The following is a 27,608-nucleotide window of genomic DNA, read 5'->3' as shown; positions in this document are numbered from 1 at the left end:
GAACAACAGTTTTCAGCTGTGCTAACATAATTGCAAAAGTGTTTTCTAATGATCAATTAGCCTTTTAAAATGATAAACTTGGATTAGCTAACACAACGTGCCATTGGAACACAGGTGTGATGGTTGCTGATAATGGCCCTCTATACGCCTATGTAGATATTCCATAAAAAATCAGCCAATTCCAGCTACAATAGTCATTTACAACATTAACAATGTCTACACTGTGTTTCTGATCAATTTGATGTTATTTTAATGGACAAAATTTTTTGTTTTTCTTTCAAAAACAAGGACATTTCTAAGTGACCCCAAACTTTTGACCAGTAGTGTATCTATAATAAATGCATGTGTTTTGACTGCCACTGTTAAAAAGTACGACTCGTATTTCATGTAAGTCACCTGTAAGCATAATTAAGAGCCTTTCTCATTCACCTGTTAAATGAACTGAAAACAGCAACGGGTCTTTTCAGCACCACTGTAAAGTACATTCTCTATATTGCATCAGAATATAAAAATAGACAGATCGTGTTTTTTTCTCCTCAAAACATTCTTTCCATGTTGTTCAATGGCATGACAGTCGAGGATGAACAAATCCATACTGACAAGATTGTGACCAATAGTATTAGTTTGTACTGGATAGTCCTTTTCATTCACAGCACTTTAAAACATCAGTAGCAGCCACACTGAAAACAATAACATAAGGTACAGGGCATCCTCTGAACACGTAGCACTCTTAAGAGGACAACCTGGCTACCCCTCCACTTTCAGAGGAAGATGCAGGACAAGGAGAGAGAGCAGCAGTGAAAGGACAGAGTAGTACTGTACACAGCTGAACAGAGAAACTGGGATGAGACATTGCAGTGTGTAGGCAGGAGGGGACACTCAGGCTTGTGTGAGAGGTGTGTTAAGAAGAATTTCTGACGGTGCCATATTGTCCTACTCCATCCCGTCAGCAGGGGGCGCTGCCGCAACAGTTCAGAAAATCTTCCACCGTGATGATGGTGGTAATACCAATACAAAAATCAACAAGAAAATCCAAAATCGAAATTGAAACAAAGTCTTTTAATATTGAGGCGATCTCGAACAAGAAGAAGAGAAGAAAGGCGCAGTCGGGACGAGAGTTTGGTTTGTTGCAGTGCATAGAGAGAGGGACTTCGGAGAAGGAGACGCTTGGTTTTTATTGCCTGGAGAGGGTCTCCTGTGATAACACACACACACACACTCTCTGAGACACACACGCTCACACACGCACAGGCCAACTCCTCTGACCACCCTGCTCCCCAAGAGCAGAGAGAGAGGCAGCAGAGAGAAGCGAGAGGGAGTGAAGTGAGGAGGGCTGGGTTGAACGACAACAGCAAATATGACAGATTCCTGTAGTGTTTCCATAGTCTGAGGGTGGACGTCCAGCAGTTGAAGTAGCCTCTCTCTGTTGTGGATGGAGTTGGGGAAGTGGGAGTAGTAGCCTCTCTCTGTTGTGGATGGAGTTGGGGAAGTGGGAGTAGTAGCCTCTCTCTGTTGTGGATGAAGTTGGGGAAGTGGGAGTAGTAGCCTCTCTCTGTTGTGGATAGAGTTGGGGAAGTGGGAGTAGTAGCCTCTCTCTGTTGTGAATGGAGTTGGGGAGGGGGGAGTAGTAGTCTCTCTGTTGTGGATGGAGTTGGGGAACTGGGAGTAGTAGCCTCTATCTGTTGTGGATAGAGTTGGGGAAGTGGGAGTAGTAGCCTCTCTCTGTTGTGGATGTGATTAGTCCTAACGGGCCTGGCTTTGCCCTCCTCCTCCTCCCTCCCTCCGTCTGCAGTGCCCTCCTCCTCCGGGAGGCCCTCACATCCGCGAGGAGGAGGCCAGCTCGTAGAACAGCACGTAGGCGTCACTGCTGCGCACTTGGCTGGAGGACATTGGCGTTACTCTGTCAGGGGAGAGAGGAAGGGGGGATGCATGTGGATGAGCTGCAATGTTGTTGAGACAGTCATATGGGTGCAAAGAGCAACACGGATTGACAATATTATTACAGAAATGTAACTATGTTGAACTGGGAACAGCCATATTGAGGTTCCCTTCAACTATTATGTCACAAAACCATGAAAATGGATGGTGTATTCAGATGGTTGTTGATCTTACGAAGGTACTCGTTTTATGGCAGGGAGATTTTAGAGTAACATTGCGTGGGTACTATCATACTGTGCCTTAAACAGAGAGAAGGTTAAAGGAGTAAAGGGAGGGAAAGAACTTAGGAGAGAGAGAGAGAGAGTGAGAACTGCATAATGAATGAGAGCAGAGGAGCAGGGAAAGAAGACAGGTGGCTGCTGGGAGAGAGAGAGAGAGAAGCAGATAGGCTCTCACGAGGCAATGAGTGGGAGAGAGGTGAGAGAGCGAGGAGAAGAGAGGGGGAGGCAGAGAGAGGAAGGAGGTAAGCTACTGCACACTTGACAGAATTACAGGGAGGTACCGCTATTAAGAAAGCAAGTAGCTCTGGGTGAGTGGTATGTAGCCAGCAAGACAGACAGACAGACAGAAACAGGCTCTTCATGTCCTCTCCCTGACAGTCTCTGCTCTAGCACTCTCAACATGAGGCTCAGCAAATAAGGTCCAACACTGTGGTAGTCCATTCTAAACAACATCCTATTCCCTACTGTATATAATGGTGCACTACTGTTGACCAGACTAGGGATGAAAGTAGTGCGCTATAAAGGGAATAGGGTGCCATTTCAGATGCACCCTGTGTATGGAGTGAGGTGGAAGAGAGCTTGAATGTTCGAAACAGGAGTATTTCAAGTGTTCTACGATTTCCAGTCGATTCAACCTAAATGAGATGAGTTCTGAGCAGTATGGTTTGCTAGCAGAGCCTTGTGGGTAGTGTAGTGTCATAAAGGGAGAGGGAAAGACATACCTGGAGTCATTGAACGTGTACCATTCTCCCGAGGTGGGGTTGCGACAGTACGCTGTGTAGTGGCCGCCCATGGTCGTGCCTGAGTGATTGGACACTGCGTACAGGTTATAAACTGCATTTACTGTGGGGGAAAGGGACAGGGGAAAGAGAGGAATCAGTAGAATGCCACTGTTGTACTTAGAAAGACGATTCTACCCGACAGACGATGGTACTCACTGCTGTTTTCCGAGGCAAACTCCCTGAGGTCCAGTTTCTCCATGGGGAAGTTGACAAATGTGGACAGTTTGCTGGTTCTCCGCGCTTCAGAGAAGCGTTTCAGATCTGGACAAGTAGGTGGGTAAAGGAAAACGCAGTGCAGGGAGGAAGCGTCCGTAAATACACAGAGACGGGGGCTTCATATGGAACCTTGAGTGGGTTTCATATGAAGGTTCACATACATACATTAACACATAGGCAAGCCTCTATAGCAACAGAGAGCACTTCTAGGCTGGTCCCAGATCTGTGTGCTTTAGTTGAACCATAACCAACTCCTCGGACTACGATTGTCTCATACATGTTGTGTTGGCTTAAGCAGATCATATACAGATCTGGGACCAGGCGTTAGCCAACTCTAATAGGATAAGAGTATCATCAGACAAACGCAGCCCAGAAATATGAGCGGCTTGAGAAAGGATACGAAGCACTAAGATCTTGGGGAATTTCTGTACAGTGAACTTCTTTGTGCATCTTCTTCTGGCTTTACACCTGTAGCACGTTGGTTTTTCATCTCCCTCGAGCACATCCTCTTTGGTGAAGAGACTCATGCAGTCCATCAGACTCACTTCTCCGTAGCCCTTCTTGACACATAGACACACGGCACATTAGGTTACATTAAAAAAAACGCTGGGACTGTATGTGGGTCTGGTGAACGGTGAATGTACAATACTGCGGGGAGGAAGCTGGTGTGGATTGTCGATACTGACCTTGGCGATGGGTAGAGAGAGATCCCAGAAGGGGTCAAAGACAGTGGAGCAGTAGCCACACGTGCTGCATGTCAACGAGCTCTTCAGCTGACCCACAAACAGATCTGTGGAGGGCAGGACAGAGAGAGACCATTACTACCCCCTCACACACACACACACACACACACACACACACACACACACACACACACAGATGCAGACACACACACACGTGTGCGCAGGTTGGCATTTATTGTCATGCATTTTGCACTGGAGGCAAAACGGAGCAATTTCTGCTGCAAAGTCAATTGCCTAGCTATATCGTAAAAAATGTGTTTGAGGTTAGGTATTAGGGTTAGCGGTGTGGTTAAGGTTAGGTTTAAAATGGGATTTTATGACTTTGTGCCAGTGCCAGCTAGTGACAACTCCGCAGAGCTGCCACCAGGGGGAAAAATTCATGAAAATAAATGCCAACCTGCGCGCACACACACACACAAACACACACACACACACACACACACACAGAAACACCAATCAGCAGACTACACATTACCAGAAAACACTATTTATTAACAACACAGAGTGTTACTTAACCCCTGTGGGTGTTGATGCGTTCCCTTACCCACTACTTTACTGTCCTCTCTCTCCAGGTACTTGCTCCACATTCTATCCCCTTTCTCTCGGTCACTGTGGGAGGGACGACCGGACAGGAGAGGGTGTGTCAGTATTCAGTGAGTTAAAGCCTCATGCTCATTGTTCCCACGCCTCCCCTCTTGTAAACCCATGAGAAATCCCGCCTCCACACCCACTGACTGCATACTAATACTGTGTGATGTGCCCTACCCTCCCGGTTAACATTCTCTTGACCATGGTCCCATGGTAGTTAATGGAGAAAGTAAGAGCAGGAGAGGAGAGCAACACTCACGGCAAGTGGTCAAAGTCCTCTGAGCTGCCCCGCGGCCGCACCGTGACCCGGTTTACCTCGTTGTGCAGCCCGTCCAGCAGGAAGCGCAGGAACTCCTGGGCGTCCTGTTGGCTGGAGGGAGGGACACAGACAGACACACAGGTTATTTTTTTAACGCATTGGAAAATCATCTACAATACCATTACTGATACAAAGTTATTAGATTTGGAGTGCCTCTGAAATGGCAACCTATTCCCTACAGATGTAGGATCCTAATGTGATCACCCTGTTGCAGGAGAACTTTCCTGCAATGCAGGAAATTTCAAACTTGTAGTGTATTTGAGCTTTAAAAACACTTCTGAAGTTTGTCATTTCCACTTTGACATTTCTGACTTGATTTTCCCTTACGAAAAATGTATCAACCCCTACAAAAATGTCTGTTAACTATAATCCATATAATAATTCACATTTCCTGTTGCTGCAGGATTATTTTCCTGCTGTAGCAAACTGGCTCAAATGAAGATTCTACATCTGTATAAAGTGCACACATTTTCACCAGGGCCCATAGGGCTCTGCACTGGTCAAAAGTAGTGCACTATGTAGGGAATAGGGTGCCATTTCAGAGGTAGGCTTGGTGAATAGTTAGTTGAACAACACGTACTTGTATCCCACGAATCGGGGGGCGTATCTCTGAATCTGAGTTTTGAACTCTGATGGGCCGACCGCCTCGCTGCTCGAGGACGTCCACATGGTCTGGAGGAGCTTGGCAAATTCTAGAAGCACAACCGGGAAACCAAGAAGATAGATCCAATCCCCTCGGAACAGTGGCAGACATTGTAAAATGGGAGACTTGATGGTAAATAAAATGTTCAGCATTCATTGACTGCAGGGGACTTAGGCTAGCTGTCTCACCCTCCATGAGCGCTCCGGTGTTGGTGCGGCTGTTTTTGTTAAGGTCGCGTCGGTGGGAGTTGTGGAGACAGTAGTCCCGGAGGTTGTGTGTGTTACTGAGACACTGCAGGATGGAGTTCATGAAGCACTGTAGAGACACACACACACACAAACACGCAGTCTTTAGAAGAGGCTTAACACGCACACTACCCTGCTGTTCATGGTACAGGAAGTCACAGCTTTGACAATAACGTTGTCAACGTTGCAGACAAATGTGCAGAGGTGAAATCGTGACTGCTGGAGTTATATTTAAATATTTTCTGTTACATACACGCAGGCACCACACACAGAGGAACAGCTAACATCACGTGGCCACGTGACACGTGCAAGCACGGGGGAAACAAGGAACAGTGGGCTGAGTGAATGAAAGGTAGCAGGGATAGAGACAGAGAGACAGTCAAGTCCCCCAGCCGGTACAGAGTTCAACAGCAGCGAAAGCACTCTGATAAGGTTACTGTACACAGTGCAAGTAGACAGTTTATTTTGGGACCCATCCTTCTCCCTGTTGCCTGGCAAATACCCCGTACCCTCCCCTCCTCCTGTTTGTAGAGCCATGAGATGGCATGGCAAATAATCTCAGCTAATGCAAATAGACTAGCTAAGGGAATGTGTTAGTGATATCGAAACACATCCCTCAAGCTGATGGCAGAGGATAGGACATTTGGATTACACTGTTTTCGGTACACTGACAATACTCAACGTTTCTTACACAACACACATAAATAGAGGCCTAAATATATTGTAAACATATGATGTGTGTCTGTGTACACATGTATGAGTGTGTGTGTGTGTGTGTGTGTGCACCCAGGCCACTACTTACGGTATTTCCCAGGTTCCGTAGGCCCACCAGGCCCTGGGCACTCTTGGAGTTCTGGGGAGGAGAAGAACACGAAAAGGAAAACATTTACGACAAAAGCATGTGAGCGAATGTCATTTTTGGCATGGGCCCACGGTGGAAGGACGTGTGCGATAAACATGGGGCCATCCTCAGAAAAACACGGAGCCTTTGTTATAGGTTAGGCTAATAGAAATGCTATGAGATCTAAAGATGGACATATTCTTTGTCAAACACTAGCCTGGTCCTATTTCAATACAGAGGGAATCACGCCCCCGCAGATGTAGTGTTTTCTACAAAACTGAAAGATCGCGGCTTAGCAATAGCCTAAAAGGTTTTTAAGGTGGATAACGGTCTTCAATTGTAGACTAAGGGCTTTGGAGAGAAGAAAATGACTGACATCACTGCAGTTTAATTATAGAAGTTCAGTTGTTTTATAATTGAGTAGTAACGGAAATAATTACCAAAGCACCAATCTGACTGCGGACAAAACTTTCATTACATACAGTAGAGCCTATCTCTTTAATATGGAATGCAATGTGTTGTGCCTTAAGGCCTTTGTAGAAATGCTACAATCAATTATTTAAGCCTAGTACTTTGAACATAAGTGAACACAAGGCCCCATCACAATGATACAGTCCCCACATTTAGACCAGCGGAAGGGCGACTGGGGTCGGTATGAAAACGGTTCACGCAGAGTCAGACAGGCCAGTAACCCGTTCACAATGGTGTTTTCATGGGTTGATGTAGAGCACAGCGCTGCTGGGGAACAGGAGAGGAAACCTGATCCAGCTTCGTGTGGAACTCAATATAACACTGAAGTGACCCTGACTTAAGCTCTCCAGTAACTCTCACCTGCATGTTCTGTTCTGGCTCATATAGCCTCCCTCCCTAGTCCCTACCCATAACCGCAGGAGTGACCAATCACCACGGGACACACAGTGAAAAACAGGCACACACCCATCTGCTCCTGGTATCTGGGAGTCCAACCAGGACAGTGTGTAGTGTTTCCAGCTTATGTAGTTATGAGAACACCAACTTGGACGGGCTGTAGCGTTTTACTATTACATAAATAACCCCACGCCATCTGTCCCCCTTTCCCAACAGAACAGGAAAAACCCATCCAACAGTTTAATTAACTCAGGATTAACTAAATCCTCCTTTCTCAATTCCAATGTAAAATAAAGCGATTTATTAGTCCGTGACCACGTGAACAAAACACTTCCTGTTGTCAGTTATTGGTTTACTTGCTTTTACATTTGTGGGAAGTGGTGTGGGAGTGTAGGCTAAACGTCAGGAGGACCACTGATAATGCTAAAAACAAACACACACCGCTTGTCACCTCCAGAAGAGTTTTCCAGAACGAGCCTCATGACGTCACATTTGCTGAGTAATATCATCGGAGCTCCAAATAGCACCTTTCCTTCAGAACTTGCTGCCGCGTTCTCATTGGCTGGGTTGCAGTCAGAGCGGTGTGACTGTCACTGCACAAGTCATCCTGACAGCCGCTCGCCCGGGGAACGCTATTTTTACACGAACAAGCTAGAGGACAATATGACATCACAAACGCACTTGGTCACACTCACATCTGGCAACTGACTGAACAACCTGTGTTCTTCTTTGGACTAGCAACAGATGAATCAGTGTCACCCATTTTGAAAACGTCTCATTCATTAACAATTGATGATGAGCTTATTTATAGAACGCTAGTCTTCAAAGTGGTGTGACTAGCCCCGGCACATGCAAGAGGATTCATGCTGAACGCAACATCATTAGCGACAATCTTGCCTGACATACTAATTAATTTGGAGATTACCTCAATCTGTAGGCTTTTGGAGGATCCTTTTGGGTGACAAAGCTCTAGCCTGAGGCAACAGAGGAAGAATGGGCTGATATAGAAGTGCAGAGAATGCTATTCTGTCCTGATCCCTGTCAGACAGTAGCCTTGTCTAGTCAGACCAACTGTCACAAGAGAACATGCTTCCTCTAGATTCGCCAGATACACCAGAATACACAATGCACACAAATTGAAAATAAATACTGTGAAAGCTTGGCAAATGGGTTTGAATTCTCTGTCCATGGCCACCTAACCCTACATTGAGGCCTACACCACAGTGCAACTGCATTGACAGCCATTCGAAGCAGTGAGCGATGAGCAGTTCTATTTCAGCAGAATGGTTGAAGGACTGGTACAGTAAGCTTGTGACCAATGTGTGACTGTGGATGGATACTACACGACAGGGGGTGGCTGTAGCCTTGAGGTTAGAGAGGCAGGGCCTGTGACCGGAAGGTTGCCGGATCAAAGCCGCAAGCTGCCTGTGGGAAAATCTACAGATCCGGCAGAGTTACCGGCTTCAATATCCCTGTATACTGTGTTGTGTGTCAGGTTGGGTACTGGGACAATAAAGAATATCTGTGCAACTGGACCAATAAAGCAAGTATTGTTATCTCTCTCTGTGTGAATGCAGATCCCAGGCTGTCATGCCAGAACACTTCAAACAGGACCAGGCTATGTGGAGTATTACAACATGCACATCCATTACACCAATCTATACATTGATCCAGAATATGATGCCATCTGCATCCAGCTGGCAGCTGCCACCAAAAGGTGATGAGTTGAAAGGCATGATGGAGGGTAAGAGGCAGTGTGTGGTTCAAACTGTAGCTAGTCCAGTCATTCCATTTACAGGGGATACAGAGTTGACCTTGTTTTCACATAACACGGAGACTGATGAATTAATTGCTGTGCATTCTCAATGTATTTACACATAACATGATCGCTGCCGCCACGCTATCAATCCGAGACATCTCATTGAAATGTTATCTGTTGTTGTTGGGATTTCGGTGTTTTGGGTTCCATGGCCCTTGGCAGACACTGAGCTGAACTATCTCATGATGAATTTTTAAAAATTATTTTTTATTTACCTTTATTTAACTAGGCAAGTCAATTAAGAACAAATTCTTATTCACAATGACAGCCTCCACTGGCCAAACCCGGACAACGCTGGGCCAATTGTGCACGGGCCTCCCAATTACAGACTGGTGTGATACAGCCTGGATTTGAACCAGGGTGTCTGTAGTGACGCTCTGAGATGCAGTGCCTTAGACCGCTGCGCCACTCGGGAGCCTGGTATAAAACAGCCAGGTACAAGTTGTGCCCTGAATGGGTTGAGTAGGCCAGGCCAGGCCTGCCTGACACGGTTCCACCTTGCTCCATGGAATGCGGTATAATCATTAGCTAGCAGTAGTGGGTTGTGTTGAGTGAGAGCTGCTGGAGACGGAGAACAGTTTGTTCTGACCTTCCTGTGCCTGGCCCCTAACAGGAAACAAATACAACAGCAACCCACCAACTGTCTTCACATGGAGTGACTAAGCAGTCATGGACCAGCTCAATCAACTGATATTTACATCCACTGTCTCTCTGAATATTCAACACCAAGATAATCCACTGAAACAATAGCAACACTTCCCCTCCTTTCAAAACAGGTTATAGAAAACCCTTACAAGAACTAATATGATCCATAGATAAAACATTTGAGGGACAACTGAAAAAACACACTCTTCATCGTGATAGCCAGGTACTAGCATCTGCCACAGGCTTTCACCTCATGAGAGTGAAGCCCGGGAGCCAAGGATAGCGTAGCCAGGTATACTTTCAGTCATGCCACTCTGCTCCTTCAGTTCAGTTTATTCATTGAAGCATTCAATACAATACACTCTCTCTGGGATGAAGCCAGATTATTGAAGATGATCAATGAAGCGTCAATGTTCAAGGTTGTAATAAAATCATCAATCATTGGTGGATAACTGTTTCGGTGGCCAAGGAGTTATCCAGTCACTGCTAGATCCACAAGCACCATTAGCTCACTAACGTACATCAGACAACTTCAACATCAGTCTGAAAATATACCCCCGCTTCAAGACTGCTTCGATCACGTGGATTGGGATATGTTCCGCATTGCGTCCAACAACAACATTGACGAATACGCTGATTCGGTGAGCGAGTTCATTAGAAAGTGCATCGGCGACGTAATACCCACAGCAACGTTTAAAACATTCCCAAACCAGAAACCGTGGATTGATGGCAGCATTCACGTGAAACTGAAAGCGCGAACCACTGCTTTTAACCAGGGCAAGGTGACCGGAAACATGACCGAATACAAACAGCGTAGCTATTCCCTCCGCAAGGCAATCAAACAAGCTAAGTGCCAGTATAGAGACAAAGTAGAGTCGCAGTTCAACAGCTCAAACACAAGAGGTATGTGGCAGGGTCTACAGTCAATCACGGATTACAAAAAGAAAACCAGCCCCGTCGCGGACCAGGATGTCTTGCTCCCAGACAGACTAAATAACTTTTTTGCTCGCTTTGAGGACAATACAGTGCCACAGCCCGCTACCAAAACCTGCGGGCTCTCCTTCACTGCAGCCGAGGTGAGTAAAACATTTAAACGTGTTAACCCTCGCAAGGCCGCAGGCCCAGACGGCATTCCCAGCCGCGTCCTCAGAGCATGCGCAGACCAGCTGGCTGGTGTGTTTACGGACATATTCAATCAATCCTTATCCCAGTCTGCTGTTCCCACATGCTTCAAGAGGGCCACCATTGTTCCTGTTCCCAAGAAAGCTAAGGTAACTGAGCTAAACGACTACCGCCCCGTAGCACTCACTTCCGCCATCATGAAGTGCTTTGAGAGACTAGTCAAGGACCATATCACCTCCACCCTAGCTGACACCCTAGACCCACTCCAATTTGCTTACCGACCCAATAGGTCCACAGACGACGCAATCGCAACCACACTGCACACTGCCCTAACCCGTCTAGACAAGAGGAATACCTATGTGAGAATGCTGTTCATCGACTACAGCCCAGCATTTAACACCATAGTACCCTCCAAACTCGTCATCAAGCTCGAGACCCTGGGTCTCGACCCCGCCCTGTGCAACTGGGTACTGGACTTCCTGACGGGCCGCCCCCAGGTGGTGAGGGTAGGTAACAACATCTCCACCCCGCTGATCCTCAACACAGGGGCCCCACAAGGGTGCGTTCTGAGCCCTCTCCTGTACTCCCTGTTCACCCACGACTGCGTGGCCATGCACGCCTCCAACTCAATCATCAAGTTTGCGGACGACACTACAGTGGTAGGCTTGATTACCAACAACGACGAGATGGCCTACAGGGAGGAGGTGAGGGCCCTCGGAGTGTGGTGTCAGGAAAATAACCTCACACTCAACGTCAACAAAACAAAGGAGATGATTGTGGACTTCAGGAAACAGCAGAGGGAGCACCCCCCTATCCACATCGACGGGACAGTAGTGGAGAGGGTAGTAAGTTTTAAGTTCCTTGGTGTACACATCACGGACAAACTGAATTGGTCCACCCACACAGACAGCGTTGTGAAGAAGGCGCAGCAGCGCCTCTTCAACCTCAGGAGGCTGAAGAAATTCGGCTTGTCACCAAAAGCACTCACAAACTTCTACAGATGCACAATCGAGAGCATCCTGTCGGGCTGTATCACCGCTTGGTACGGCAACTGCTCCGCCCACTACCGTAAGGCTCTCCAGAGGGTAGTGAGGTCTGCACAACGCATCACCGGGGGAAAACTACCTGCCCTCCAGGACACCTACACCACCCAATGTCACAGGAAGGACATAAAGATCATCAAGGACAACAACCACCCGAGCCACTGCCTGTTCACCCCGCTATCATCCAGAAAGAGAGGTCAGTACAGGTGCATCAAAGCAGGGACCGAGAGACTGAAAAACAGCTTCTATCTCAAGGCCATCAGACTGTTAAACAACCACCACTAACATTTAGTGGCCGCTGCCAACATACTGACTCAACGCCAGCCACTTTAATAATGGGAATTGATGGAAATGTATGTAAAAATGTATCACCAGCCACTTTAAACAATGCCACTTAATATAATGTTTACATACGCTACATTACTCATCTCATATGTATATGTATATACTGTACTCTATATCATCTACTGCATCTTGCCATCTTTATGTAATACATGTATCACTAGCCACTTTAAACTATGCCACTTTATGTTTATATACCCTACATTACTCATCTCATATGTATATACTGTACTCTATACCATCTACAGCATCTTGCCTATGCCGTTCTGTACCATCACTCATTCATATATCTTTATGTACATATTCTTTATCCCTTTACACTTGTGTGTATAAGGTAGTAGTTGTGGAATTGTTAGGTTAGATTACTCGTTGGTTATTACTGCATTGTCGTAACTAGAAGCACAAGCATTTCGCTACACTCGCATTAACATCTGCTTACCATGTGTATGTGACAAATAAAATGTGATTTGATTTGACCAACAATTGTACCTTGATTTGTTTCTCTCTTTGGACATGAAATTATGGATAAAAATAGCAAGAGGGTGGGACATAATGCCTCATGTATTACAGTTGTTGCATAATACAAATAATTTAAAGATTAATTCTAAATATATTTTGATACCGGACTTGGCTATGTAATATCATTCAATATACGAGCAAATGCCGCTGTGGAGTGAGATTAATTTGAGATTGTATAACTAGTCTAATGACCTGCCAGAATACTGATCCTCCAGAGGCTTAACGGAGGTTTAGCCTACTGCTAGATTGAATGCAATGCTATATTGCTGTCAATGCTGATGTGTAGAAGAACCCCTAGTGAGATCAAGCCTCCTAGCTCCTTATTGATTAACAACACATATATTACTGTAACTAATACGCAGACAAGCATTCGATAGACCATCTTGGTGACAATATATCCTCTCTTGTTTTACCTTGGCTTGATTAATGAGAAGTCCTACAAAGGTTGACACCAGCACCGAGCCAGACATGCTCGAGCTTTTCCGCCGCATCTCTTGCTTCAAGAACGGGAAAGCAGAGGCCGGGGGTTCTTCGGGTACGGTCACCGTGTATGACTGTCTTATGCTGGGCATGTTGACTGTCTGAGATAGTCGGCTATCGGTGTGTTCTGATGCTCTGCCGGTATCAGGCAGATAGAGCCGGTGCGCTCTTGATTCACCGGGAGTTGCGCTCGTTCTCCTGATTTCTATGTCGCAGGATCTTTGTGTGAAAGTGTAGCCTACGTTACGAATATATTAGTATTTTCGCTCAAGCTTGCTCGTTTCCTTTTTGCGGTTGTCATGAAAAACCGAGCCATTCATCTACAGTCGATTTACAAGCGATACATACCAGGCTGACACTCCTGATATCATGAAAAAACACACAAACAATACATTAATTCAATAGTTTCGTAATGAAAACAGACTGAGCAATGTCTTGTTTTCTCCCACATGAATTCCATAAATCGAAGACGTCCAGTATACGCAAATCACAACACTTATCACTCGTGCAGTAATCAATCATAGGGCTGATTGAGCAGTAAATGTACACTACCTCTTCAATCTTTTTACAACACGGACAGTCATAGACCCGCCTCTTTTCGGCTTAATACTACAGACGTCAGCCGCTGCCACAAACCTCTCCGACGTCAAACACCGTCAGATTGGTCCATTCACATTTCTACGAATTACTTGAGGGACTCGAATGGTGCTTCCAAGGACACCGGTGGAACATTCATTCCCGTTGTCCATACGCCAAGCAATGAGATACAACACATTCACTGTCCAATATGTGTCCTTTTTTAAAGGCTACTCAGTGCGAGGTCCATTCATTTCAGTGCAGGACTACCTTTCAGAGGAGCATAGTATATCGTGTTTGGGAGAGTAGGCTACTACATGCTCATAATCTGTTCGGCTATTGGCCATGGCTATAATACTCTTGTTGTAATAATACATCTCTTCCTAGTTAGCTTCACAGAGGAATACTGTCATTGTGACAGTATTATGCCACTGCATAAGATTTTCAGACCATTTGAAGGTCAAACTTTGATGGAATCAGCTGTTAAATTTGGCTTACAGTATGTCTCTTCTGTGCGTTGTGGCAGATGGGGAGGAACATCAGGATCAACCATCAAGCCTTTTGTAAATTCCTAGTAAAGAAGAGCTCCTTCTCTGGAATGTGAACATTCTGCTGAAGGAGAATAGGGTAGCCCTAACATATCTTAGCTACATTCAGTACCAAAGGTGAGAAGTACAAAAGGCGAGGTTCTACAACATGGCAAAACAGATTGTAGGCTAGAACATGTTTTCCTCACGCAACAAATAGGATTAATTGCCAAACCCATGTCAATTTGCTGTCAATCAATACAACTAAGTGCTGACTGCAGTTTACCCTCTGTAATAAACATTTAGCACCGTTAGCTCTGAACTCTCACCTATGAGAGACAAACATGTTTGCTTGTTTACAGGCTTCAACACTCAATCTTGTTGCTCACCCCTCTTGCTCAAAGTCTAAAAATACCCTGATTTATTAGGACTCAAAAAGTGAGTGGGAAAATACAGACGGCTTTATGCAGCTAAAATTCCATCAGTCCATTTCAATTTCACCACCTCTCTTAAAACCTAACAAATGACATTAGCATTTGAAAAGTACAGAGTCCCCGACACAGCTAATTGTATTTGCAATGATGTTGCCTATTACATTTGAGGAGATCCAGAATGACATTTCCCCACACCAGTCACACATAGAGCAGCGGTCTGCCAAGAAAGGGGATTGATTGGTAAGCAGGAGACATTATGAAGCGGACGTGAAAATGAAAATCTAAACATCCTCAGCCATCAACTTAAGTTAGCCTCGGTTAGAGTCTGATAATGGCTACAGAAACTAGCATAGGCCTAGTATGAACAGCAGACTGCTGCCAAGAGGCCTGCCCAGTGGCGGTTCTAGACCATTTCAACTGGGGGGGCCAAGCTGGGGCCAGTTGTACTGTTAGAGGGGCCAGTTACATTAGACGTTATTGTTGTCACATCGTTTTCTTCACTGCATTGCAGGCAAAAGACCATGTTCATAATCATCATCGTTGCCACTGTCTAATAACGGATGTAAAAAAAGAACGATAGCAAAAATTATTTCATACTCCACATTTAGGGGGGCCACATGGGGGACCAAAACTGTTGTCACAGGGAACCGCTAGTGGGCCTGCCTACCTATATTTAAATGTTGATTTAAAAAAAAAATGTAACCCTTACTTCAGTTAAGAACAAATTCTTAATTTACAATGACGGCATACACCGGCCAAACTCGGACGACGCTGGGCCAATTGTGCGCCGTCCTAAGGGACTCCCGATCACGGCCGGTGGTGATACAGCCTGGATATAGGCTGTATCATCAATATAAGCTACCTAGACTATTACCTTGATTCCATATGAAATTATCTACTAAATGGGTCTACTAAAATGCATCAACACTGGCGTAGATTATTCATGCTGCCACAGCTACTTCCTTAGTCGTTGGTCTTTAGAAACGTCTTCCTCTGTAATTGTGATGTGCTCCTGATCTAGAAGCAACGTGACAGTAAATTCACATGTCCTACCGAAAGCATCGCTGGCTGTGACGTGACTCCTGCTCAACTGAGCTAAACGCCATCAGCATTGCGTCTATGACGCTTGCATGTTTCTGTAATTGTATGTGTCGTCTACATCTAAATTATTTTTTATGGTGTCTAGGTCTGTAAGTTGTTATGTCGGATATTTGTCTGAAACATTGTTCCCCCTACTACTGCTGCTGTCTTGTCTGGACCGGGTCTCTCTTGAAAAATGTATTTGATGTCAATGAGACAAACCTGGATAAAGGTTCAATCAAATATTTTTGTTTCATAACAAAACATCAATAGGTCAGAAAGTCACATGTGAGTCAAGAGGGGAGGTATATTGTTGTACTTACTGTTTCATTGAAGTGATGTGTAGGCTAAATGGTAAAGAGAGAGGGCAGTATGTCCCCAGCTCAGTCTTGTGACCTAGCATGTGTACACAACAAACAGCCAAGGAACACATTCCATTATTTACCAGGCTGAGTGTGTGTGTGTGTGTGTGTGTGTGTGTGTGTGTGTGTGTGTGTGTGTGTGTGTGTGTGTGTGTGTGTGTGTGAAACAATCCCACCTTGAGGGAATATGGAAGAAAACACAGAGCCTAAAGAATAGCAAACTACAAAATCCGACAAAGTATTTTTGCATTTTGACTTCTGAGATAAAGACCTGGTTAGCTAGGCAAATCATGACACATTTGATCAATGAACATCTGCCAACCACATTTCCTAGATAAGAGCACATCAAGGAGATTCATTTGTTTAAGCAAACACCCAAATTGGTTAGCACAACCAAAAGGAAAGTAATCCCGTAGTTCAGCATAAAGCTGGGCTAGGATACATTTCAAAGTTTTGAAACTCGGCTAAATGCAACAATCACCCAAGTACAGAACACAACATGAATGAAAATGACTTTGTGTTTCTGTTGATATTTAGGCTACTCGTCATTCTGCGAGCACTGATTGTAACGGAGCAGAGGAATACGTTCTGAATGGTCATCGTTGCACTTAAAATACCTTCATCACAAAAGGCCTGCTGTTCTCAGTGCCAAGTAGAGTACAGATACAGTTTTGTTACATACTGAACTGTTTGAATCCACTCCCCAAGGCTTCAAATTCAGCAGCCAACCAGATGTTGACGTTGAGCAGTGTGAACGTTACAATGGAAGCAGTTAAATGAAAAAAGTTATTTGACTGTTTGACATCATCACGGGCAGCTTGCTGAGTGGTAGATCTTCTTTCTCACGATCCAGACCTCTAAACTCAGAAATAATACAATGCCTAATGAGTTCTGGGTCATTTTCTTTATCCAGAGGGCTCAGTATTAAAGCTCTCACACAGACCAGACTGGCGTTACATTTTTATTTTTTTTATTGTATTTTTTATTTTACCCCCTTTTCTCCCCAATTTTCGTGGTATCCAATCGCTAGTAATTACTATCTTGTCTCATCGCTACAACTCCCGTACGGGCTCGGGAGAGACGAAGGTCGAAAGTCATGCGTCCTCCGAAGCACAACCCAACCAAGCCGCACTGCTTCTTAACACAGCGCGCCTCCAACCCGGAAGCCAGCCGCACCAATGTGTCGGAGGAAACACCGTGCACCCGCCCCCCTTGGTTAGCGCGCACTGCGCCCGGCCCGCCACAGGAGTCGCTGGAGCGCGATGAGACAAGGATATCCCTACCGGCCAAACCCTCCCTAACCCGGACGACGCTAGGCCAATTGTGCGTCGCCCCACGGACCCCCCGGTCGCGGCCGGCTGCGACAGAGCCTGGGCGCGAACCCAGAGACTCTGGTGGCACAGCTAGCGCTGCGATGCAGTGCCCTAGACCACTGCGCCACCCGGGAGGCCCTACATTTTAATCAAAGCATTATACTACTGTCGCCGACTGAACAAGGTGGCAGACATGCAACAAATATACTGTTGGTTCCGCGGGAGTCTAGCAGCCAAGAAACAAACGGCAGACAAATTTCACCCACGTGTGATAGGCTGGCATCACTGATGCAGAGTTGTGGACACATACTGGGATGCCTGGGGGGTCCCATCAGACAGGAGTTGCACAACGGTTCTGAAAGTGTGTTAATACCTGTTGTAATTACCCGGCCACTAATTCAGCTACCCAAACAAAACCCCTCCTAGTCCTCTGAGGTAAAGGGAAAAAGGTTATAAAACACAGTAGGCCTATGTAACTAAAACCTAGCGCTAAGGGTGATAGAGAAGTAGCCTAAAAGCTAGGCTACCTGATCAAAACCTTTAGCACGGGGTGGGCCTACTTTTCAAATGACTTCTTTCATTTAACTGCTTCCATTGTAAAATCCCAGGCTTTTCCACCCAGACTACAGCACAGTATAAAGACAGACCAGTAGGCTGTGCATGAAGGTGCAGCACTACACAGCGTTATTATTACTGTGTCCAGGACTGTGCCAGCTAGCTCGTCCCGGATAAAGAGATAGGATGATGGAGTTGACTTTACTGCCAGGGCTATTTCTAGGGTCAATGGCACAAGGTAGTTTAGAGTTAGACGCCACCACACTAGTGAGTTGGCGTGGAACATGAGTTCATGGGGTTTGGGAAAATAATGGAGCAATCTTTCTCAGTGCCACTTCTAATGTCGATGCCATTGTTCGTTGTAACTAGGAGCTGTGTCTTGGGGTCGTATTCATTATGCTCCAAATGGAAGAAAACTAACTGAATTAGGGAGGGAGTACCTGAGCTTGACCAATAAGAAACGCTCATTTTCGTTTTCCGTTGCAGAACATTTTGCTACAGTGTGCCTTAACGAATACAACCTAGGGCACTGGGTAGTGTGCAACAGCTGGAGCAGGCAGCACTGAGCTTCAGGATTAAACCGTTTGCCTGGCCGCGCCTGGCTGGATGACCTAAAATGGCATGACGTGAGATCAGGATGGCGTCACAAAAGCATTCGTTTTGACTAACTGGACATTTCCTTCACAATGTTTTCCCATGGCTCGTCGGTCAGTCAGCTTTGTGAGGCTGAACACAAATCCCAGGCAGTAGGCCTATGTGGATCGACTCCTAAGGACACGCAGTATAATAGGCACTGAGGACTATTTTACAATGCAGCTTGCTACAGTCACAGGCAGTGACACCCAATCACATGTCATCCTACCTACCTCTGATGCTCTTAATTAGGAACGGTTTCAGTTGACTAGGAACTATCACAGTCTAACACATTAAGTTTACATTTGAATCAGTATCTGTGAAGAACCTCGTTGTTACTCTCTGAGTCTGGACACTGATCTCTCTTTTGACGAACGTATGAAAAATATTTCAAGACCAGCTTTTTTCCATCTTCGCAACGTTGCAAAAATCAGAAACTTTATCCAAAAATTATGCAGAAAAGCTAATCCATGCTTTTGCCACTTCAAGATTAGACTAACGCAATGCTCTACTCTCCGGCTACCTGGATAAGGCGCTAAATAAACGTCAGCTAGTGAAAAACACGGCTGTTAGAATCATACAGTATTATTCCAGCGCTAGCCTCTACCGTCTTCCTGTTAAGGGCTGATTTCAAGGTTTGACTGTTAACCTACAAAGCATTGCATGGACTTGCTTCCTATAATTTCTAAGCAAACAGCTGGTGGCAGGGCTTTCTCCTTTAGAGCTCCTCTTTTATGGAATGGTCTGCCGATCCATGTGAGTGAGGCAGTCTCCGTCTTTACTGAAGACTCATCTCATCTCTTCTCTTCAGTAGGTCCTATGATTGAGTATAGTCTGGCCCAGGGGAGCGAAGGTGGAATGGCAAGGCATTGGAGTGACGAACCACCCTACTCTCCACTGGGATTCTCTGCCTCTGACCTTCTTATGGGGGCTGAGTCACTAGCTTGCTCGCGCTCTCCCATGCCACCCCTAGCAGAGCACATCTCGTCATGCCAGGCCTTTTCCCGCTATATTCGACTCCCTTGGGTGGGTTGAGTTACTGACGTAACCGTCCTGTCCGGTTTTGCGCTCCCTCAGTCTCTTGCGGTGAGGGAGATCTTTGTGGGCTATACTCAGCCTTGTCTCAGGGTAGTAAGTAAATTGTCTGTTGATATCCCTTAAAGGGCGACTGCACTTGGTGATTTTGCCTCGTTTTAGATGTGGTTCATTAAGAAATGCTAGTGGCTCTGACTGAATTCAAACGTGAGTTTGTTTTGGGGTGTGGTTTGATGTGGGTGTCTCTTGTGTGTGTTCGCAGGTGGGAAGAATTAGCCAAACTATTTTGCCAATTAGCTTCAGCTGGCTGGTGTGCGACCGTGGCAAAGTTGGTTTGATTTTGGATAGTCTATCTCCGGGCTAGGTAGGGACCACCAATAAATTACACAACGTAAACGAGACAATATTTTCAGATTAAACACCTTTGATTTTTTTCATTAAATGCTTTTAATATTTGTATATGAATTTCTACAATTTATCATTGGTTTGAGGTTTTTAAGTCATTGAAATTTGGAGCTATTGGAATTTTAACATATTGTCCCATGTATATTGTGTAATTTACCAATGGTCCTAATTAGCCCCATAGGCAGCTGCAGCCCGAATTGATGATTACTTGTGTGCTGCCAGCTGAGGGCAGATGGGCGGGATTGAAACAAACACAACCTTAATTTACATTGTGATGCAGTCACGACCACAATTCTCACAAAACTCTCAAAATTATCCTATTTTCACTTTATAGTCAATTTTAACAGTAGAATAAATGTTTCTGACTCACATCGATGCCACATAGGCTGTTTTCTAAATGAGAAGTTGTTTTTTAGGGGCAGTTGCTCTTTAAGTGGTGTGGGGGCTGTGTTTTGGCAAAGTGGGTGGGGTTATATCTGCATGTTTTGCCCCGTCCTGGGGTAACTTTGGACGGGGCCAAGGTGTCCTCCGACCATTAGCACCTTCTTCCTTGCAAGGATAACGACACTGAGCCTTTTTCTAAAATGTTTTATGAGATTGAAAGAACACATTGGGAAGGATCTTAGACCATTCCTCCATACAGAATCTTTCCTGATCCTTGATATCCTTCGTCAGCACTTATGGACTGCCCTCTTCAATTCAAACTACAGGTTTTCAATAGGGTTCAAGTCTGGAGTCTACTTGCGGCCAAGTTTCAGCCTCCTGGCAGAGGCAACCAGGTTTTTGGCTAAAATGTCCTGGTACTGGGTAAAGTTCATGATGTTGTTGACCTTAACAAGGGAAAAGGGCTTTAAAAAAATACATTTCATTGATTGATTGGTATCATTAGCTAGGTTTCCCTCTACTTGGCGACAGATTTTCATGCGAATATAAAACATTTTCCCACAAGAGACGTTTCCATCCAACTGTGCGTGATGACGTAGTGCACATGTAAATAACTTTTGCAGTTAAGCTCTCATGTACTAAATAAAAAATGCATCGCATTTTCAACTCTACCGATGGTTTTGTCACAAAAACTGTTGCGTTACACTGGTCTTGGCACCTGCGCTCTAGCCAGCAGCTTGCAGATACAGTGTGGGTAGGCTAGCCTACATGATGATGAGATTATCATGGATAAGAGCGAGATCATTTGTATTTGTCAAACGGCAGCCAAGCATCAATCATCATGTCACCAGAATAAAACTCTCGATATTTACTGGAAAGAAGCACCATGCTCATCACCATTCACTTTCACCACCCTGTGAAGTTCATCAAAAAAGTTCATCTGTAGCCTAATAAATTGCATGCTTTCCCAAATCGTAGTGGGAGGACCACACAACATGTCATCGCGTAACTCCAGGTTTACTTTGACATGGTGCTTATTATATCAATATTTGCGCATAAAGGTGTGTCCACCTTAATTTCTCACAGTCACCAATCAATTCTATCAATTAATTCTACCCGACAAAAAGATCCCACCATGTCGGGAGAACAAATAGTTGATCGACAATTATGAAACTGTAGCGAAATGTCCTCTTTCCATCAGCCCTGTCGTGACTTTTTCCATGCGTCAGGTAATTCATGGATGGAAACCTGGTTAAAGTAAGCAGCTAGGCCAGTTGTCTTCTGGTGCTTGTGTTAAACACAACAGCTTGTTTATCAATGAGAGAGAGAGGTGAATAATCAGATGTCTTCTTAGAGAAATATCTGTCTTCCTAGAACGATCAATACCGCAGTGTACTTGACCTACACAACCTCCCTTCTCCCATCCGGACCTTCCATCACTCAGCCTGGGAGAGAGCTGCGAAGCTGCTGGTCCGACTGGTTTCTCCGAGGCATGACCCAACACGTTCCTCAAAACATGACTCCATAAAAACTCCTCCGGATTCATACCCGAGAACAAAGGCTTTCCTTGCACCCCGTGGAGTGGATGAACTGACAAACCGTTGTGACTCAGCTCACAGGCATGCCTGACAGTCGGGACGAAGATTCAACACAGATATTTATTTATGCTAACCTTTATTTAACCAGGAAAGACCCTTGCGGTTAGAAACCTCTTTATCCAAGAGTAAGATTGAGTTGAGCCCCTATCTCTTAAATCAACCCCCCCCCCCCCCCCCCCCCCCCATACAGCGCAATCACAATTCTCAGACAAAGTTGGCATACATGCACCCCTAGTCCTTACTTCACCTGCTCTGGGCACCTGCCTACTCTCCTGTCATGGTAAGGGGATTTACTGTATAAACTCCCTGCTCTAAACCGGTCCGGGTGGAACATTATACGAATTAGGAAGGATAATTTAAATGACTTGATGAGAACATTCGAGCCCAGGGCTCAGGAAATTCTCTCGTGACATTAAGAGAAAAATGTCAACCTCTTGGCCCCAATAGGCCACCCAGCTCCACTGTTCCACGTACAGGACAGTCATTCCCTCATTGATTGGTGACTGTTAATTACAGAGAACATGTCATACCACTTGCGAGTGGCTTCGGTAATTCGGAGATGGTGGCAAACAACGGTTAGCCTCGATGCATCCTTCACTGAAGAGTTTCATTACAGCGCATCAACACCCTCTTTGCCTGCCTGCGCTAACTGTGATAGATGTTGCGAAAGCAGCTCCACACCAACAACAAAACAGCCTTGTCAAAGAGATCGGCTTGGCTGGTTGTGAAACAAATGTCCTCCTACGTCTCCTTCCCACAGTGGTCAGTAATCAGGGCTAATCCCGTAAGTGGGTTAATTCACACTCCGCTCTCTAAGGAGAGGGAGAGGAGGATAGCCAGGCCAGCTACTCCCCCAGATGTCATTACTCTCCATGCGTCACAGAGGGAACACAAGGAGTCTAGTCAATGGTACACCTGCCTCTCTGACAGTCAGTAAGCAGGTTTCCATTGACCCAGGCTTATTCGACAAAAGCAATGTCAGATTTTTTTTTATTGCGACATGTTTAATGGAAACAGCAGATATAGGAGACATTTCTAAATATCCGCAACATTTTTATCCCTTCCACAGGGGTGTATTTTTCTTTTGTCTAACTTTCTTTATTTTCGACCCATTTTTCAGAATAAATGATGATTCCTGAATACTTTTGAAGGTACGCAGGGCATGTGATGTAATCATGTAACTATAAACTCCAGTCCACATTTCATTTTACATGCCTACTGCTTGCAAAATCGATTCTTTCAACAACAAAAATATGTTTCTTTGCAGAACAATGATTGTCCTGACTTTCAAGGCCTGAATTGCTTCGCCTTGTTTTTCTCGTTGCCTGGCAAGTTTCAGATATACAGAAGCGCAAGTTTCACTATGGCACGGACCATGGCGATACGTTGGCACATGAGAATTATTAGAATATGGCAAATATTTGTAAATTACTGCATTCTATCCACGCTGGCTTTCGCAGTCTACCTGAGACATGATAGGTGGGATGGCATACTGGCTGTCGCCAATTTATTAATGCGCAATTTGCCTAAATGGGTCATTTGTGGTTGTTGGTGTGACATCATTACACAATATAGTTAAATGGACACGCACCCTAGCAGGCAATTGTCGCATCTATTTTCTATGCCAACTTTCTAAATGTCGACAACAACAAAAATCCCTGGACAAGTTCATGGAAACATAGTTAGTGACACACAGACAGACGCACAGCCTCTTTGGCTAGCCTGGTCCCAGTGCCTTGCCAACCCCTATGGTCATTGTCACGTCAAACATGCAGGACCCATAGGAGTTGGCAATACAGCACAAACAGATCTGGGACCGGGCTATAGCTACGGCCTCACTGAGGAACTTCCTGATTCATCATCATAGGGAAAAAAAGTGCATTTCTGAGGACCTTCTGGGAGCTATGGCAACAGGCATGTTTACAATCTTACATACAGGGGCATGGAGATTTCTTTAAGCATGTTCTTGTCTCTGTAAGATGAATTTCCTTTTTTATGGAAAATAGACCTAATATAGATAGCTGACATGGCGGCATTTTATACATCAATACTGTATGAATGAATGAATACTGAAACAATTGTCTAAGACCTACTTTATACTATGTAGTGAGTGACAGTGTTCCCATCATATGCACCTATTGTTGCCCTAAGCCAGTGAGTGACTGTGTTCCTCAACACAGGACCTTAGTACTGTACAGTAACAGTGCAGAGCAGCTGTACTGACCATGAGCCCCCCCACATGGTGGCAGCCTGTCATGTCAGTGGCCTGAGATCTAAATCTGACAACACAGCAAAAAGTTAAGCAAACAGAAGAACATTGGTCTTACCGGGGAGTCCCTGGTGGGGGAGCTGAGTCGTCCGTTGCTGCTGCTGTCGCTCCTCTCATAGGAGGAGGTGAACCGGCTACCACCACCGCTCTTCAAGCTGCTGCTGCTCAAGGCCTCCTGAGTGGAGCTGTGGGACAGGCCATAGCTGGAATTCTGCAGGCTGCTGTTGTAGGAGTCGGCCACATCGCTGGCCCTGCTCCGGTAACCCCTCAGGGCGCTGGAGGAGGAGGAAGAGGAGGTGGGCTCGTTGAGGCCCAGGGACGACAGGTCCCGCGTCAGGTCACTCTGGCTCGACGACCTTCGGCAGCTGAGGGAGATGCTGGAGGCGCCAGGCGACGAGGAGAGGTAGCTGGAGCGGCTGGGCGTGGTGGAAGAGGAGTAGCTGCTGTAGCCAGTGTAACCGGAGCTGCCGCTCAGGCCCGACGAGCCATAGGTCTTCACCGGGGTGCGGCTCAGGCTCTCGCTGCGCCGGCTGCTGCTGCTCAGGAGGTCAGTGCGGGGAATGGGCCGGCCCCGGTCGAGCTCCAAGGAGGTGCTGTAGTTGCGGGCGCGGCTGGCGGCGCTGCTCAGGTAGCTGGAGGAGGAGTAGCCCGAGGAGGAGGCAGCATTGCTCCTGTAGGAGGGCAGCCTGTCCCGGTCGGAGGTGTAGGAGCTGAGGGAGGAGGGCGTCAGGGAGGAGCCATAGGAGCTATAGGTACTGGTATAGGAGGAGCCGGTGTAGCGCTTGGCGGTGGTGGAGACGCGAGACATGCTGGATTCTCAGCCACGGGTGATGCGGTGGAAGACCGCATCGACTGCAAGACAAGAGAGAGAGAGCAGAAATCAGTGCGTTTCTATTTTCAGACTGTGAGTGGGAACAACTTGATTTCCAAAAATGAAAACTTATTTAGCAACATTTGAATCTTTATAACCACTAAATTAAATTCTATATTTTATATCAGATCGGCTCCATCTTAGTCTCATCTGATCACAAGAGAGGTAGGATGCCAAAGGTCACTAGGCCAAAGTCCAACTCTTAACATATAGGTGCACTATTTATCAACAGGTTGAATATACAATCTCTCATTGCTCGAGACTGAGGTTTTACTCGTGTACAGGATGCAGATATTCGACAAGCAACGTCATGTGACCCTCCTTGGAACACATTAACACAATATCAGCTGTGTCATCAGTATTCAAACTGAAGTAGAACGCTGAAACACTGCTCACGCAACCAACTGGAAAGTGATGCTTGGTAATGTGATGTACTATCGTAGCGATGGGTTGCACAGCACAACGTTGTGGCCGGCTGAACGCACCCCTGGGCATCCTGTAACGGGAGAGTCCCCGTCAACGAAGCACCGAATGTTTCTGGTGGCACAGTCTGTTCCCGAGGAGAGACAGGGCTCTTGTTCACAAGGCAGTGCAGCATCTGAATAAATAAAAGTATCTGGTGATGTCGATCCGTGTTGGGTTCAGTGGGGGAGGCTCCTGTTTCTTTAATCTCTCTCTCTCTCTCTCTCCTCTCTCTCTCTCTCCTCGCTCTCTCTCTCTCTCTCTCTCTATCTCCTCTCTCCTCCTCTCTCTCTCTCATTCCAGGCCACAGGGGCATCAATAATTCAGCATATGGATCTGGAGTAGGCAGAGCACTGAAGCCAGGCAAAGACATACTCTGTGCAGCTAGCTAGACCCAGCCGGGCTGCTCAGGCTCTGGAGCACTACTGCTGGGTTAGCTTAGCTAGGCCATGCCCAACCTAGCCTTGCCTTTGGCTCTCACCAAAACACCACTGTGGATATGTGGGTATAACTGGCCTACCATTTCGCCATGTATCCTGCGCAAAGATGGCTGGACTGTAAAAGCTGTAAACATGGGCCAGTACCTCAAGTCTGCATCACTATTGTTTTGTTCATCTCTTTTCTTCCTCCCCCCGTCTCCAAATAAAACAGCAGTACTAGAACAAAGCCTAGGTCCTAGAGTAGGTTGACATACTATACCTTGTTTGTGGTTCTCTGTTCGCCCTGGGATTCATGTTTTAAAGTCAACCTCTCTTAGTGTGTTGTTGAAATAGGCAACCCTGATCTAACGGATGTCCACGTGAGCAGACCTGGCATGTGGCAACAGGCCACCTACGGTAGGGTCAGAATCAACTTTGGCCACATAGAAATGTCTTCAAATACAAAGAGAACGGGTGATAACAAACATAGAGCACTACCTCCACCACACTACAAAATAACAGTGACAGTGCCAATTTGCACTGCAAGGCAAATCTGGACATGTCTATTTGAATAATAACCAGAGAGAGTGATTGTACTTGTAACCCCTGACTACTACTTCCACACATTCCTAATTGCCCTCCCTATAAACATACACAACATCATTTAGGCTACTGCAGGTGTCTCGTCCAATAAATGAGGGCCCTGACTGAGACAAGTTCAGGCGAGCCTGGCGACCACCTGAAAAAAGAGACGCAAACAACATCCATCCATGGGGAGTACAGCCTAAATGGACATGGGATTTGTAAGATGACTGCAGCACAGCACTATTACGTTATTCACTTCTGAAACCAAAAAACACACAAATCTGCTGGTTGCCCTGCATCTCAGCCTCCCCAAAGGCTCTACTAAACGGTGGTTTCCATGACTACACGGCAACAAGCATAATTTGACCGCCACACAATCTGTGTCAAAGCAGGTGTTGCACTGATCCCATTGACTTCCTGATTCCCTTGCCCTGCAGAAATATAAGGTCCATCTAGCTATAGCCTAGGGCCCAGTAGATGGGACTCTACTTGAGCATACAGAAAGGGCAGATAGTCTTTTCAATCTATAGACCTAATCCAAGTTTATTCCCAAAGACGATATATTCCTGTTACCATCTTTACCTGGAAAATCCAGTGATTCCCAAGCGGATGTAGGCTATATAATTGAATAGGGCCTAAACCCTGAAACCTCACACTGAGCCACTCTTTCACACATTCTGTCCATCCCTACTTCTCCCTCTTATGACAGTGCAACTGTGTTATTCTG

General features: G+C 45.8%; 1 protein-coding gene across 4 annotated transcripts in view; it reads right to left on the bottom strand.

Moving 5' to 3' along the window:
• Positions 1-470: 470 nt before the first annotated feature.
• The window catches only part of LOC120028578 (ubiquitin carboxyl-terminal hydrolase 2-like), a 32,910-nt gene continuing 5,772 nt past the window's right edge, over positions 471-27,608 (bottom strand). The window contains exons 3-13 of one of the 4 annotated variants that reach the window (XM_038973774.1): positions 24,603-25,396; positions 6,498-6,548; positions 5,639-5,765; positions 5,388-5,499; positions 4,748-4,858; positions 4,445-4,509; positions 3,844-3,947; positions 3,558-3,714; positions 3,098-3,202; positions 2,882-3,002; positions 471-1,900 (exon numbers count right to left, since the gene is read on the bottom strand). In XM_038973774.1, coding sequence (XP_038829702.1) covers positions 1,816-1,900; positions 2,882-3,002; positions 3,098-3,202; positions 3,558-3,714; positions 3,844-3,947; positions 4,445-4,509; positions 4,748-4,858; positions 5,388-5,499; positions 5,639-5,765; positions 6,498-6,548; positions 24,603-25,352 — 1,788 coding nt within the window. In that variant the 5' untranslated portion in view covers positions 25,353-25,396 and the 3' untranslated portion in view covers positions 471-1,815. Of the gene's footprint in view, positions 1,901-2,881; positions 3,003-3,097; positions 3,203-3,557; positions 3,718-3,843; positions 3,948-4,444; positions 4,510-4,747; positions 4,859-5,387; positions 5,500-5,638; positions 5,766-6,497; positions 6,549-13,306; positions 13,934-24,602; positions 25,397-27,608 lie in introns of those variants that run through there. The other 3 variants (XM_038973773.1, XM_038973775.1, XM_038973776.1) reach the window with 3 other exon arrangements.

This window comes from Salvelinus namaycush, chromosome 34 (assembly GCF_016432855.1).
Source record: "Salvelinus namaycush isolate Seneca chromosome 34, SaNama_1.0, whole genome shotgun sequence".
NCBI classification, from domain to species: Eukaryota; Metazoa; Chordata; class Actinopteri; order Salmoniformes; family Salmonidae; genus Salvelinus; species Salvelinus namaycush.
The sequence above is the reverse complement of the archived record's forward strand: the minus strand, read 5'-3'. Positions and strand labels throughout refer to the sequence as shown.